At 35.3% G+C, this 16192-nt stretch overlaps 1 protein-coding gene across 1 annotated transcript in view; it reads left to right on the forward strand.

Annotated features, from left to right (window-relative positions):
- Positions 1-16192, forward strand: part of ROBO2 (roundabout guidance receptor 2) — a 600254-nt gene that overhangs the window by 448472 nt on the left and 135590 nt on the right. Inside the window, exon 7 of the mRNA XM_042998321.1 lies at positions 13063-13190. Coding sequence (XP_042854255.1) covers positions 13063-13190 — 128 coding nt within the window. The remainder of the gene's footprint in view (positions 1-13062; positions 13191-16192) is intronic.

A 16192-nucleotide genomic window follows, 5' to 3' on the forward strand; every position in this document is an offset into this window, starting at 1 on the left:
TCAGATGGAGGTAACGAGGAGAGCCTTTAGGGGAAGCCAAGAGAATCTAAAATACTGTTTGGTTATTTAGGGCAGAGTCAGATGCCATCATATTTTAAATTTCATCTTGGCTTTCAGTAGAGGCTCCCAGCACAGTACAGCAAGTTCTTTTCAGAGACGACTTTGCCTCTTAATATTTCCCTAGAAGTCTGAACTTCCACATTTTTTAATTTTCTTTCCCTTTCCAATGAATGTTGCATTAGTTTTCATTTTTTAAGAAGATATCTGCCCTTCATACTGTTCTTAGGTGCCCTGCCCAGAAACTCTTATGACCTGAATCCTGAAAGAATACGTAAATATTTCTTCCTCAAACTGCAAACCTTAGCTTTTAGAAGTGTAATGCAATTACAATATAATTATAATATATAGTATTATGTATTGTATGTTATTATATATTATTATATATTATAATTAGGATGATATTAGTAGTAGTATAATGATAGATAAAAAGGAGAATGTGACCCAAGTTGTCTGTAAAGTATAGAAAACTTGACTCGGTATCCATTTGCCAGCATGATTATGACCCACTGGGCTCATTTTGGCTCCCAGACTTCAATTGTTATTTAAGAGCTTGACTTCAGATATACCTTAAGTATTAGAGAGTATGAAATTATCACCTGAGATTTAGGTTGCCAAGAGACGCTTACATGAGTTGTAATGACAGTTTCAAGTGTTGTCTGTGGAAGGATTTTGTTGCGATAATTGTGAGCAGAAAGATTGCTTTAGGAAAATTGAGCAACTTTTTCTGTTTTATCCGCTTTCAAGCCTGAACAAAGCAAAAGATTTAAATTTCTCCAAGAAAGTGTATGTTTTATACAGGAGTGCCTCAATTTAATGTTGTGAGTTGTTAACATACGCTTTTTTGAGCAGGTGAAACGCATCACCATGGGTTCTAAATGGCTGTATCTCCGTGTCCACTGGAATCCATGCTAGTGCTGTCAGTTAGTTGATAAGTGTGTCTTTAATTATCAGTGAATGACTCTGAAAGATTCACGAGTAACTGTTACCCTGAAAATCCTTCTTTTGAAAGCAGGGCAATAGACTTTGTGATATTTTTATATGAAGTCTCCATAATTAAATTTGCATTGAATTATGGAACTATGGAATGGCCCTTATTGTAGACATTTCTTCATTTTCTGCAAGAGTCCAAAAGGTGTAGGGTTATCTTCAGCTATTTGGACTGAGTGCAAATATTTTGAAAATTGAAAACAAACTTTTTTTTAACTCTCCTTTAGGGAGTAAAGTCATATTTACTTACCTAGACATTTGATGTTTCCTGGTTTAATTCATAATTTTTACCAATGGCCAACATAATGATTAATAAAGCAGATACATCATAAAATGTTAAGTGCTAATTCAAAACATTTGTTCTAAAATTAGAGCCAGACATCTCATAGCGAGAAGTAGTAGGTGATTTCAAAAAGTAAAGATCTTGAGAAAATAAATTTCCTCTCATAAAAAAAACAAAGGTGCTTGTGAAATGAGAACAGCCATTCAGGAAGTTTTATTCGTGCAGAATCCTCACATAATTCAAGCAAGGCAATGAGATACACAGGCTTGAAATGAACCTGGTAAAATTCCACCTTGTAATAGAAATTGTGTTGTATTTTCTTTTGTTCTTTTCTCCTCCTAAATTCTAAGGCCACTGTGGAAAGCTTGGAAGGGGAGGTCCCTAAATTATCTGAATTATGTTTACAAAAGGCAGAAAATCAGGAAAAGTTCCTATCCTAGAAGGTTACAATGCATTAGGGATTGCAAAGTATGAGAATTGTATGCGATGTGGTTATGTATAAAATGTTGCCAGTTCTCAAAAATTTTGTTTGGTATCTTCAAAGTAAACTTAGATTTATAGGCAATCTCCTCACTATCCATGAAAGAAATAAGAGATCCTTTACATTTAGAAGTGATTTTAGAGTATAGTACTGGTTTTTGAACATGAATAACACTTTCGCTTTTGAAACACTTTTAAGATTGATCATCAAACATAAGATCATGCATAAACAGAACCTCGCACATAAACTGTTGTGTTAAGTATTAAAATAAATTTATTTTGTTTTGTTTATTATTTAGCTGAACATATGGTAATGGTTTTGACGCAATTCAGTTTCCTTTTCCTTTTTTTTTTTTTTTTTTTAATTTGGAGGGAAAAAAACAACACAAAAAACAGAGCTTCTTTTCCCACTTTGTCACAGCTGGTTACCAATCAATCTCAATTCACGGTACAGTGATGATAGCACATGTTGTCCGGGGGCCAAATCTGATTGGGTTGCATTTTTCAGCAGTGTTCCATATCAGAAAAAAAAAAGGTATCTTTATGGTGAGGACTGTCAGCACATGATTGTACAACTGTCATTAATCAAACCTGGCAACAATGACTGCATTTATGTAAGTCTGAGACTGACAGATTTTTACAATCAAAATCACCCAATTCCTATTAGGATTTCCTCACCAGCATTTTTTTGCCCCTCTATTTCATTCTTTCCCCCCTGGTTTTATTTAAAGTCAGACAATACCTCCTACATGTTGATCATATATATTGTACCATATTTACAAAGTATCTCTTTTATACGAAGTATGTTTTACTTATTTAAAATTGATTCTCAACTATTTAAAGGGAGAACAAATCAAGGCAAAATTTAAGTACATTTGATTGTTTAATTAAAGAATGATTTTAAAGTGTGCATATATTAGTAAACACATGTATGAAGCTCCTAGGATTATAGTTGGTTTTAGAGAAATATTGAGTAAAATATTAATAAAGTCATCTTCTGTAACTTTTGAAACTCTAAATATAAAATCACTGGTGCATAAATGCACACCTGCCCAATGTGCACGCGCGCGCGCACACACACACACACACACACACACACAGCAATAACACACATGTCAAATGGAAGGGGCGTGTCACTCTATGTTAGAAGAATAAATGTACTTGCTGCAGAGGACATGGATTCTAGTCTGTTTACAGCTCAAGACAACAATCTCAGAATCTTCTATAAAATGGTGTTTGGAAATAGGCAATTTTTTCTAAATCATTTATTGTTGTGAAACCGTGTATTAAACTCTTTTGTAAAGATCTCTCTAAATGTAAGGAGTTGTTTTCATAGTTTTGTGTATTACTCAGTCAATATTTACTTTCTCGGGAAAAATGATTATTTCTCCAATTATCCAATGCAGTAGTGAAAAGCATCAATGAGATTACTATTGTGCACATCCCAGCTTATCCAGAAAGAAATACAAGAAATAAGGCCACATTTATTGGACCTGTGGAAATATTTGACGTCCAATTGCTTGTGATATATGTAGTTTTTGGAGCAATTTATTATCTCAGAGAAATCATGACCCATTAGAGAAAACAAAGGCTAGTAGTAGATACTCATGACAGTTTTCTCCCTGATTATAATTGCCTCAATGTGTGGCCTTTGGAAAGGAAGTTTGTCATTTTTGCCTCACATTGCCTAAATGCGAAATTAGGAATGAGCCACATATTTATTTCTTTTTCGGTTTTGAAGTGTTTTGGGATACAGTTTATTTAAAATCGGTTCTTGTATTTCTTAAGTTTTTGCAAGTAAGAGTTAATTTGATCACATTGTAAGTCTATCATTTCTCTGACCTAAGATACTTCTTACTGTAAAAATTGCTAAAGGTCATGATGTGCTTGAGTCCCCTGGGCTCATCAGGGTACCTTCAGGGTTCAGACGAGAAATTGCCACTGTGGTTGAGTGGTGTTGGGAGGAATAGTGTCCCCAGCTGTGCAGTGCACCGCTGTATTAGACCCATTGGGTTGGCAATGTAATAAAGGAGAAAAGGTGTGTACTTTGAAGTAAAATAGACCTTGATTTGAAAATCCAAACTTGTATATGAAGATATCAAAACTTTAAACAATATCAATTATTGCAGTAATTTAAAAACATCTGTGAGGCAAACACACACACACACACACACTTACACACACACACCTTGCTTTCGTGCATAGTTCAGCCCACAAATAACCAAATTGCAATTATGAATTTATATTACCCAGTATAAATTTCTGTACCCAGACCATGAGGCATTGACCATTTATTTATTGAACCCATTAAGGAAAAATTTATAGGAGCAGCTGCTATTTTGGTAGTATTCCCCATGCTTACTTTAATTTTTCTTTATAGATCTATACATCATGTTATTTTAAAAAATTGAATCTTGATACTGTCTCTTGGTATGACGTTCTAACCTCTGTAATATAGTTGATGAAAAATCTAGATTCTAAATTCATATACGGTCTAAATCTTTGCTACCAATGAATTTCAGCATTCTGGATAGCGAAGTGCTATTTTTCTAATCTTAAACTTAGGATGTTAAACTACACTCAATTTTTTAATTATTTAGTCTGTCTCAGAATTTATTATCTGTTAGCTTCTTAGAATAACTCATTTCTGTGTATTTTATTCTAATTACATAATTAATTAGTACCCCCACCCACTTCACCTAGAGGTATTTAATTTAGGCTTCAAGTGTTCACCCTTAATATTGGTATACTGAATATTTCTATGTTTACCAATTCATGTTCTTCATGGTTTTCTCTATTGAAATAGTATTCTAAGTTTCATTTTTACTTGTGAAGAACTTAAATTCATGTACATCACCTTTATGATTGTCATGTCTGCAATTCCTCTTGGGATAAATATGGAATAAAATTAAACATTATATCCCAGATTCTGCTATACTATATTTTATAAAAGCATATTTATTTTTTTAATGTTTATTCATTTTTGAGAGGCAGAGAATGAGTGGGGAGGGGAAGAGAGAGAGGGAGACACAGAATCTGAACCAGTCTCCAGGCTCTGAGCTACCAGCACAGAGCCGGATGCAGGGCTCGAACCCATGAACCGCGAGATCGTGACCTGATCCAAACTCAGATGCTAAACTGACTGAGCCACCCAGATGCCCGTATAAAAGTGTATTTATTAAAAAGCTATATAGTTTGCTTTCAGTCAGGTTGAACTTTATATCTCTAAGTTTTGTGTATCTCTAAGTTTTGTGGGGGAAATCATATTTTTTCCTCCTTACCTACCAGAATTTTTATGAGGATAAATTAAAGAGTATATTTGAGAACACTATGCAAATGTATTTTTATTGTCATTATTTTATTTTCACAAGACATGTGATTAGAAATCACCCTAGTTGCCAAAATAATGAGATAATAAATTTGAAAGCATTCAGCAAAACACAAAGCTTTAACTCTGTTTTCTCATAGTCTTCACATTTATATTAGATATTCTACTAGAGTCACTTTATTTATTCTGTTGTAGGAAGAGAGATTATTTTTTGATGTTTTTAATTTACAGAGGGAAATTTATGATGATAACATGTAAACCAAATGTCTAGTTGCTGGTCAAGATTTGCTATCTTCTTTATTTTAGGTTTGTCTCTTTCTAAAGTAGCATTTATATATTATATATCTTGAGTTCTTAAATTTATAGCATTATGTTGGTATCAATTTAGCTTACATTTCAGAGCTAACTGCTGATGTATAAACCTAACAACATTACTATATTTCTTGATATATTTCAAATTAGTTCATCTTTCTGTTTACACGCAAGTGTTTTACTAGTAACCCTGTTAAGAAAGAACTACAGAGTAGTTCTGAGCATTTGTTGGGTGGTTCATCATTCATTCGATAAGCCTTCATTAAGCACATCCAAGATCACAGGTGATATTTTATAGGACAGGAGGTGAATAGTTTGGAGCAAGAGGGATTCAGTTCTTGTTTTCATGGAACATGCATGCTCTTGAAAGGCAACAAACAAGCTAAAAACTTGAAAGAGTTATGTGCTTTAAAAAATAATAAAAGTAACACAAGAAATAAAAAAAATAAATAAAAAGAAAGAAAAGTAATCTTTTAAAGTTACTGGTGGAGGGGGGGCACCTGGGTGGCTCGGGTGGTTAAGCATCAAACTCTTGATTTCAACTCAAGTTGTAATCTCATGTTTTGTGATATTGAGCCCTGCACCGGGTTCTTGGCTGATGGTGTGGAGCCCGCCTAGGATTCCGTCTCTCTCTCTCTCTCTGTCTCTCTGCCTCTATCTCTATCTCTATCTCTATCTCTATGTCTCTGCCCCTCCCCTTCTTGCATTCTTGCTCTCTCTCTCAAAATAAATAAATAAACATTTAAAAAAATTACTGATGGGTAGAAAGCTACTTCACATTATTTGAGCAGGAAAGACATCTTTGAGGGAATATCTAATCTTGAAAGTCAAGAAGGACTGGCAATGGAAGATGTGGGGAAGGGCACTCCATTAAGTTGTGACAGCAACGAGGTAGTTATTTTAAACAAGGAAAAGAAGGGTCATGTGGTTAGAAGAGGGTGAACATTAGCCTTGACAGATAGGTAAGGAATTGATTATCTAAAACATTGAATATTATAGAAATTGGTTTTATTCTGAGTGACTGAATGAGAAGCCATATTTAGGTTGAATGAAATAATCATATTTAGGTATATCAACCGATGAATTTGTATTGATGCTCTTCATTCTTCTTAAAACCCTTAGATTATATATCTGCTGCACATTATACAGTTGTTGTTACAAATATTTGACCTAAAAATGAAATAATTCATATGGCTTCAAGCCGGAGAGAGAGTGCACTTTTCTGATTGGCACAGGAAGTAATAGGATTACTTGAAACTTCTGGAAGAAGTGTTTTATTTTATCATTTATAGAAGATCATCTAATAGAGATGTTCAAAAATGAAAGAGATCACTCATCATAGGAATAAGTTGGAAGACTGGTTGGTAGATTGTGGCACACAGGATTCAAATGTTGATGGATGGTTGCAGAAGGGGAGCTTTTTAAAGTTTCTCTTGATGGAAAGATTCAGACATTTTATATATATTCAAAATACTTCTAAATAAATCCATAATGCTGGTAATATTCACAATCTTCTCTAAGGCAAAGATCCAGTGAAAAATGAGAATTTAAAGATTCTGAGCACCCCAAGATATCAGAGAGTGTTCAAATCTGTTTTGTTGTTGTTTTCATGGTTGGTTTGCTAGTTTTGTGTGATGGGACCCAGAAAGACTAGTGTAGTTAGCGGTTATTTCTAATTGGCATAAGACAGCATGTCCCTCAGAAACGTGTGCATATCAAACTTTGGGACTGAGGAAACATATGTGTTAGCTGGAGAAGTCTTAGAGGTAGTACCTGGCATGTAGGAGAAATGTAAGTCTCCTTAAATGTTAGGATTTCTTGAATAAAATAATTAAAATTATTACATTTTTATTATAATTTTCTCAAATGTCAATGATTTTCAAAGGTAAATTGAAATGAGGCAGTGTTTGAGCATCTACTAATTCCAATGAATAAGCACTTTAATTTTTTTTAATGTTTATTTATTTTTGAGGGAGAGAGAGAGCAAGCAGAAGAGGGACAGAGAGAGAGGGAGACACAGAATCGGAAGCAGGCTTCAGGCTCTGAGCTGTCAGCATAGAGCCCTATTTGGGGTTCAAACTTGTGAACCGTGAGATATAACCTGAGCCAAAGTTGGACGCCTAACCAACTGAGCCACCCAGGAAGCACTTTATATAGGGAAGCATTTTATAATTAAAAATTATCCTGGGGCACCTGAGTGGCTCACTTGGTCAAGTTCGCCTCAGGTCTTGATATTACGGTTTGTACATTTTAGCCCTGCTTTGGGCTCCGTGGGACAGTGTGGAGCCTACTTGGGATTCTCTCTCTCTCCCTCTCTCTCTGACCTTCCCCCATCCATTCTTTCTCTCTAAAAATAAATAATCTTAAAAAAAATATCATGCAAAAACCTCTTTCTTCTCCAGCCTTAACTATCTCACTACAAATGGACCTATGACCTGGATACATGTACTCTCTGTACCTAGTTGGAATCCTGCAAATATTCTAACCAGAATCTCCATACCGCCAGACCATTGTCCTTATCCAGACTTTTACAGCCTGTTACTAAAACCCTGTCTATAGTTAGAAAAAAAAAAGTTTACTTACTATTTTCTGATACTAGCATGGTATCTTTGAAAGGTTGTCTCTTTTCTTAGTAGCTAAGATTAATTCAATTTATTCCTCTAAGGTGTATTTCATTTTTCATTTTTCTTATGGAGACCAAATTACAATGATTGAGTAGAATGCACAATTACTTGGATCCCTGATGAAGGAACCCTTGGTAAACAAACAAACAAACAAACAAAAAACAATTAAAAATACTAAAACACTGATACAGTATCCCCACTACTATTCTTGGCTTTCTTTCTTTTATTTTTAATTTTTTTTTAACGTTTATTTATTTTTGAGACAGAGAGAGACAAAGCATGAACGGGGGAGGGGCAGAGAGAGAGGGAGACACAGAATCCGAAGCAGGCTCCAGGCTCTGAGCCATCAGCCCAGAGCCCGACGTGGGGCTCGAACTCACAGACCGCGAGATCGTGACCTGAGCCGAAGTCGGAAGCTCAACCGACTAAGCCACCCAGGCGCCCCTATTCTTGGCTTTCTTAAACACTCCTTAAAAAAGTGAGAAATCTTAGCAAGTCTGATTTCAAATCAGACTTGGGTTTTCTGATTTGGGGTTCAAGTATTATGTAATCTGTAAGTTATAATTAAACACTTTTTAAAAAAATATTTAGTCATTTTTGAGAGATAGGGGACGTGCCCAAGAGCAGGGAAGGGACAGAGAGAGAGGGACAGAAAATCTGAAGCAGGCTCTCTGCTCTGACAGCAGAGAGCCCACTGCAGGCCAAGAACTCATGAACCGGAAGATGATCTGAGCCAACGTAGACACTTAACTGAGCCACCCAGGCTCTCCTAATTACTTTTTCTTACTAAAGCAAGATATAAAAAGCTCTGTCACTCTATCCCCCATGTTGTTCCCTATATAATGAATTTATCTAATGTGAGGTAAAATTTGCCATAAGGTATAACTATGTTTGCTGAATGTGAAATTATATTTCTATCCAGGTGATATAGATATTGTGGCATATATGTCTTAAGTTAAAAATTCAACAAAGTATTTTACTGTAGGAAAGGGGTACATAAGGAGTGGAAAAAGCACCAGGTTGAGAGGCAGTGTTCAAGGTTTGAATTCTGATTTTTCTCTTATTAGTAAAATGACGTTGAGCAAATCATTTCACTCGACTAAGGGTCAGTTTCCTCATCTGTAAAATGAAAATTTCTGGTTCAGAGGATTATTCTGAGTATGCTATGCACTAATGGATGTGTATTTTTGTGTTTTGTTTGTTTGCTTGAACTGTGAGGCAACATACAATTCATTATTTTTTTTCCTCAATGACAAATCATAAATTATGGATAATATAAGTATCCTTTTATAAAACTTAGAATACTGGGGCACCTGGGTGGCTCAGTTGGTTGAGTGTCTGACTTTGGCTCAGGTCATGATCTCGTAGTCTGTGAGTTCAAGCCCCGTGTCAGGCTCTGTGCTGACAGCTCGGAGCCTGGAGCCTTCTTCGGATTCTGTGTCTCCCTCTCTCTCTGCCCCTCCCCCACTCGTGCTCTGTCTCTCAAAAGTGAATAAATATTAAAAAAATTTTTTTAGGATATGGTTTTCATGTGTGTTTGATCCAGAGAGTCCTTTATAGACACTCAAGATCATCTTCCTCTCTTTTAGCTTTTGATAAAAATTCAGAGTGCTGTGAAGCGACTTTACTAAGTTAAATAAGAGCCAGTAACAAAACTCTAACCAGAATTCAGTGTTTTTAGATGAATTAGAAATATCTGCTAAATATTTTCCTGCATCTATTGAGGGGATCATATGGTTCTTATCCTTTATTTTATTAATGTGATGTATCATGTTGATTGATTTGTGAATATTTAACCAGTCCTGTATCCCAGGAATAAATCCTACCTGATCGTGGTAAATGATTCTTTTAATGTATTGTTGGATCTGGTTGTCTAGTATCTTGTTGAAGATTTTTGCATCCATGTTCCTCAGGGAAATTGGTCTGTAGTTTTCCTTTTTAGTGGGGTCTCTGTCTGGTTTTGGAATCAACGTAATGCTGGCCTCCTAGAATGAGTTTGGAAGTTTTCCTTCCATTTCTATTTTTTGGAACAGCTTCAAAAGAATAAGTGTTACGTCTTCTTTAAATGTTGGTAGAATTCCCCTGGAAAGCCATCCGGCCTTGGACTCTTGTTTGTTGGGAGATTTTTGATTACTGATTCAATTTCTTTACTGGTTATAGGTCTGTTCAAATTTTCTATTTCTTCCTGTTCCAGTTTTGGTAGTGTATATGTTTCTAGGAATTTGTCCATTTCTTCCACATTGCCCATTTTATTGGCATATAATTGCTCCTAATATTCTCTTATCATTGTTTGTATTTCTGCAGTGTTGGTTGTGATCTCTTCTCTTTCATTCTTGATTTTATTTATTTGGGTACTTTCCTTTTTCTTTTTGATAAATCTGGGTAGGGGGTTATCAATGTTGTTAATTCTTTCAAAGAACCAGCTCCTGGTTTTGTTGATCTGTTCTACTATATTTTTATTCAATCCTTGTATCCGAGAGCTTAGCATGTCACGCAGGCTAACTGTAGGAAGGATTATTTTTATTAGACATTAAATACATCACCAGCACCTTTTCTGAAGCCATCATAAAAAAAATTTTTTTCGTGTTTTTAATTGGCAAAGTTAAGCAAAGAAAGTTTACATGCACTGTTACTCTTGTATGCATTTTAGCCCAGGACTTGTCCTCCTAAACTGTAAATGTAGCTCATAAGAAAACCCTACTGGACAAATGTGGCAAATTTGCAGCCTTGCAATCATTTAGATTATATCAGGAAGAAATGAGATATTCATCATGTAATCAGCCAGTATTTCCTGAACTCCTACTATGTGTAATAAAAATAGATAATGTGTATTGTGCTTTCTGTATCCTAGTTTTATGCATTTTATGTGTAACGTCTCCTTCAAAGTTCACTTCTACTCCATGAGGTAGTTGTTATTGTCAGCACCATTTTGCTAATGAAGAAAATGAGGCCCAGGGAATTTAAGTATCTTGTCCACTTTTACCAGCATAGGAGGAAGTAGACTCCTAGATTAGAACTCTGGCCATTGGCTCCTGAGACTGTCCTCTAAACTACTTGGTTATGCTACTGGATGTTAAAAGCTCTGTGTTAGGGGCTGAGGATATAGCAATGGGTGAAGCAGACAGGACCTCTGCCTGCATCAAAATAAACAAATACAAAAAGTAAGCAAGTGCAGAATGATTGTATAGCAGTAGGTTTCAAGGAGAGAGTAATTACAGTTTTCTAGTATAGAGATGGAAAGCTTCAAACAAGAGTTTGATAAGGCTTTCCTAACAACTTATGACATTGTAACTCAGCAGAAGTTTAAATGAAAACATGCTGACAATAAAGTAACCATCATTATTGGAGGATAGAGGATCATGGATAGCTACGTTTAGTTGGCAAGACTGGTTCATAGACATTGCTTTTTGTCACGCAAAGCTCTATAAAACAGAACTATTATTAGGTCTTACACTGCAATAAACATAAGCTATTATTCTTTTAGCTAAAGCCAGAAGTAGAAGAAATCTGATTATACTCATCTTCAATGCAAGCCTAAAAAGTTTGTTTTGTCCTGAAAGCAATAGGAAATCACAGCTAGTTGTGAGCAGCCAGAACCAATTAAGGTAATATTTTTAAAATACAGCTTTGTCTGCGTGATATATGTGAGGAAGAAAGTCAATGTGATCAGTCAAAAGCTATTGCAAAATTGTGTGAGTGAAATAACAAAGGCCATCAGTGAAAATCAAGAGGAAAGATCAGATATGAAAAGGATAATAATAGCTTTGTTCTTCTGCTTGTGTAATCATAATCTCTTAGAATCTAATAAGCATATTCTTATGAAAGCATTTCAACAGATTCATGTTAAAATTTTATAATTCTTTTCTAAGCTACTGTGTTAGTCTACTTGTTAAAAATATAGAAATGAGGGGCACCTGGGTGGCTCATTCGGTTAAGCATCCGACTGTTGGTTTCTGCTCAGGTCATGATCTCAAACCCGAAGATGTGGGTTTGAGCCCCGCATCAGGCTCTGCCCTGGCAGTGTGGAGCCTGCTTGGGATTCTCTCTCTCACCTTCTCTCTCTGCCCCTCCCCTACTTGCACGGTCTCTGTCTCTCTCAAAATAAATAAATAAGGGCGCCTGAGTGGCTCTGTCGGTTAAGCGTCCGACTTCGGCTCAGGTCATGATCTCACGGTCCCTAAGTTTGAGCCCCGCATCGGGCTCTGTGCTGACCGCTCAGAGCCTGGAGTCTGTTTCAGATTCTGTGTCTCCCTCTCTCTCTGCCCCTCCCCTGCTCATGCTCTGTCTCGCTCTGTCTCAAAAATAAATAAATGTTAAAAAATTTTTTAAAAAAATAAATAAATAAATAAACTTTAAAAAAAATAGAAGTAAGCAAATAAATATGTGTGAAAGAGCTGAGGATGTGCATTTCCAAAAACCACTCCAGGGCATGTCGATATTTTAAGAGTTAATATTACTAATTAAAAAAAACCCCGGCTCCTTCTTAATTCTTTCAACCAGGTGTTTGTGTCAATTGGCCAACAAATAAGAGAAAAAATGCCTTTTAATATATTTTAGCTTGATATTCAAGATGCCCCCAAATTAAATCCAATATTTAAATGCAGCATAATTTACAAAATGATAGAATACAACTCACCGAGAAACTGAAATATACACTATTTCCTTATTACCTAAAAACTACCACGGAAACGTTTAAAGTGCTTTTAATGCCTTTTCTAGTTTTGATGCAGTAAGAGATGTATATGTGTATAAAGTATCGATCATTGATAATCAAACCGCAAGAAGTCACATATGAACTTAATGATCTTATTAGTAAAACCTTAAATCTAAGCAATTACACTTTGTGGCGGCATATTACATGTGTATGTGTACATGTGTTTTGTTTTAGTTGAAATACAGTCACAAAAGAGAAGAAATGAAGGTGAAAACAGTGTTATCTTAATATAGCTGAAATGCTATTTAATAAGACCAATTCATATTCTACACAGGTATGACATCAAAGATGATTATACTCTGAGAATTAAAAAGGCCATGAGTACAGATGAAGGCACCTATATGTGTATTGCTGAGAATCGGGTTGGAAAAGTGGAAGCCTCTGCTTCTCTCACAGTCCGAGGTAAGAAACGTAAGATGGGAAATACAGTTGAATCAGCAGACTAATATTTGGTTAAATTGGTAAGTGAACTCACAGTCAAAATAATAGCTGATACTCTTCTATTGTTTTTTACTAAAATGTTTAGATTTTGTGTCCTTTCTATTATTAATTGAAATAAAATTACTTTCAAATTTGGTTCAAAGGGATGATTATTTGAAGCGATTTTTTAATTTAATGAATAATAGTTAATATGGTTTAAAAGTAAATCTTAAGAGTAGAAAAGATTTATACTAGTCTTCGTGGTCCCACCGCTTTGAAGTATTTACTGCTTTTAAGTGTTACAGTTTCAAAGGTACTCTGTTTTCTGTTTACTAGTTTGTCGGGTTTATACTAGTAGAGTACTACTTTGAAATTCATTTCATTTCAGCATCCAAGAAGCAATTAAAAACAATAAAACTGACACTGCTTGCAGGGTGGAAAATGGATACAAATGAGCAACCGCATTGAGAAAATCTGATTGAGAGAGTGATTTGTGAAGTTCATTGGCCTTGAATAACTGAACTAGTGTGGCTCCTGTAACAACTTACACTTTCTGGGAAAAGTGTCATGCACTTTTTCATTCATGGGAATAATATTCATTTATAGACTCCCTGGAATTGCTTAGTAGTGAAAGAAAGCATTACTTAACCCTACAGTGAGGTAGAATGAATCAGCTGTCTTCCTGGTGGTGCCTGTTGATTCACATGAGTACATTATATAGCCCCAGCTACCAAGTGGTACCATGTGGACATCTACACTTACTCTTGCCAAAGAGACATCACCCACCGCATCATTTACACTCACGGGATTTCAAACAGCGATAGGCAAGCACGTCCTCTGATCTCTTTCCACCTTTCTCCCACCACCCCAACTGATGGCTTCTCCTCTCATCCTTTATCAGGTCAGCTGCATGCTCGCACCCTATAACTGAGAGACTCAGTTATATCTCATCCTGTTTAGTCACACCTCCTACCTTGTGCAGCTGTACTCCCAGAAGTTTTCACAGACGGGTGAAAAGGTTTGGAGGAATTTGGCTTGGTGAGAAATGTGTCAGGGATTCTCATGTTGGTCCTCCATCTGGACCAAAAATGATTTTTGCTGACCTATGATTTCAGCATCAAACCACTAAAAGACAAACAAGCAAACAAACAGAACCCAAAACTTAACTTCCTTCAGGTAACTATTAGGAGACATGCACTTTGAATGACTTGGAAAATATTGATGATTTCCATACTTTCCAGTTACTCCATTTTTATTCCACTGAATCCATTTTTTCCTCCCATCCAGACATTCTAGCGTGAACTTAGATACAGAACAGATTTAGACAAAATTGGCAAGCTAGTTGTTTAAAAACATTTCCATTCCTCATTAGTTAACAGATCATAAAAAGCTATGATCATATAACAATCAAATATATACACTGATTATATATTATCAAAATCTGATAGTCTTTGTAAGCCACTTTACTATATCTAATCTACCTTCCCTGTAGGTGATTCTATATTAATATAGATTTGTGTGCTAGTCCTTTGGGAAAACAATCACTTGACCAAATTTCCCCCAAAGCTTATTTATTTGTTGTTTCTAAAGTGAGTGGGGGAAAAAAATAAACAACCCACCAAGAAATGTTCCATTTAAAAAAAAATATATATATATTTGCTGACTAAACATAAATGGTGAGAAAATGTGAGGAGTTGTTTGTTTGTAGAAGCAGCAGTTCTTTTTATACTTGAATGCTTGGCTGAATGAGACATGAAGTGGTCTGTTTGCTTTAAAATATTTCCCAGCTAATTGTTTTCGTAATTTGTTGAAAGTTTCAGGTTTAACATTTCATTTAACAAAGCATGCTCCTCTCGCATGGATGTTTAGAGCTAACTTAAAAAACTAATAGAGTTTTTTTGTTTTTAATAGGATTTTTTTTAAATCAGCAAACCTTAAATGGTCTCTCCCCTAATCTGTGTCCTGTAGATGGATTAGAGAGTTTAATCTGTGTGGTATGTATTTATTACTCATCTAAGACTGAATGAACCTCAGCAACAGGGTTAAAGAAAAAAAAAAATCTCCATAAGACAATAGAATGTGGAGTAAAATATTGTTTAAAAATATTTTTTACCATTAGGAAAAGCAGTTGGAACTTCTCATGCTAAGAGGTTAACAGGAGAAAACGCATATTATCTATGACTTAATTTTTTTCTGTGCTCATTTTTCTATGCACGTACATGAAATGGTTAGCCCTTCCCTGTATTGTTTTATTAGAACAGGGTCAACCGACCCAAGAGGCCACATCCATTTTCATCCATTTAATGCAGGGACACAGTTTAGTTTAATTTGCTGATTTTGAAAACATCCACCTGCTGGGGTTTTTTTCAAGATAAAATGTTGCTATGTAACAAAAACAAGAAGTTTAATTGGGATGTTTCTGCTAAAATTTTATCATGATATTCAATTGGGAAAAAGGAAAAGGACTTTTGTAGTCAAAATCTGGAACACAGATTTACTCAGTTGTTTTCCACTTCAAAATAAGGTGAAAATAGACTATAAAATTAAATTTAACAGCAAGTGGCTCCCTTTGCTGACTTGAGGAACATAAAATTAGAAAGAAGTAATGCTAAACAACAACCAGCCTCCTAGCATTTATATTCTAACCAAATAATTCATGATCTAAGAGAGCTTTTTTAAATGGCTCCAGAATGTGTTAACACAAACTGCATATTTGTAAACATTTTTCCCCATTTCAATTGCTGAAATTGGCTTTTCATAAATCAAGACTTCATTGGAAAAACTATCTTGCTTCTAGGGCAATAAAACTTTTTCCTTTTTGAATTACCCTAGACTAGGTGAAAGAGAAATATATTTTATTTTTTTAAACCTGATTTTTCACCATGGTTTCTTCTTTTTCTCTCTTCATTATCATAGACTCAAAATGCCTTTTCGTTTCTAAATGAAACATTGTGTTTGAGATTTAGCCTCAGGTGACACCTGAA

Source organism: Panthera tigris, chromosome C2, assembly GCF_018350195.1.
Source record: "Panthera tigris isolate Pti1 chromosome C2, P.tigris_Pti1_mat1.1, whole genome shotgun sequence".
Lineage (NCBI taxonomy): Eukaryota > Metazoa > Chordata > Mammalia > Carnivora > Felidae > Panthera > Panthera tigris.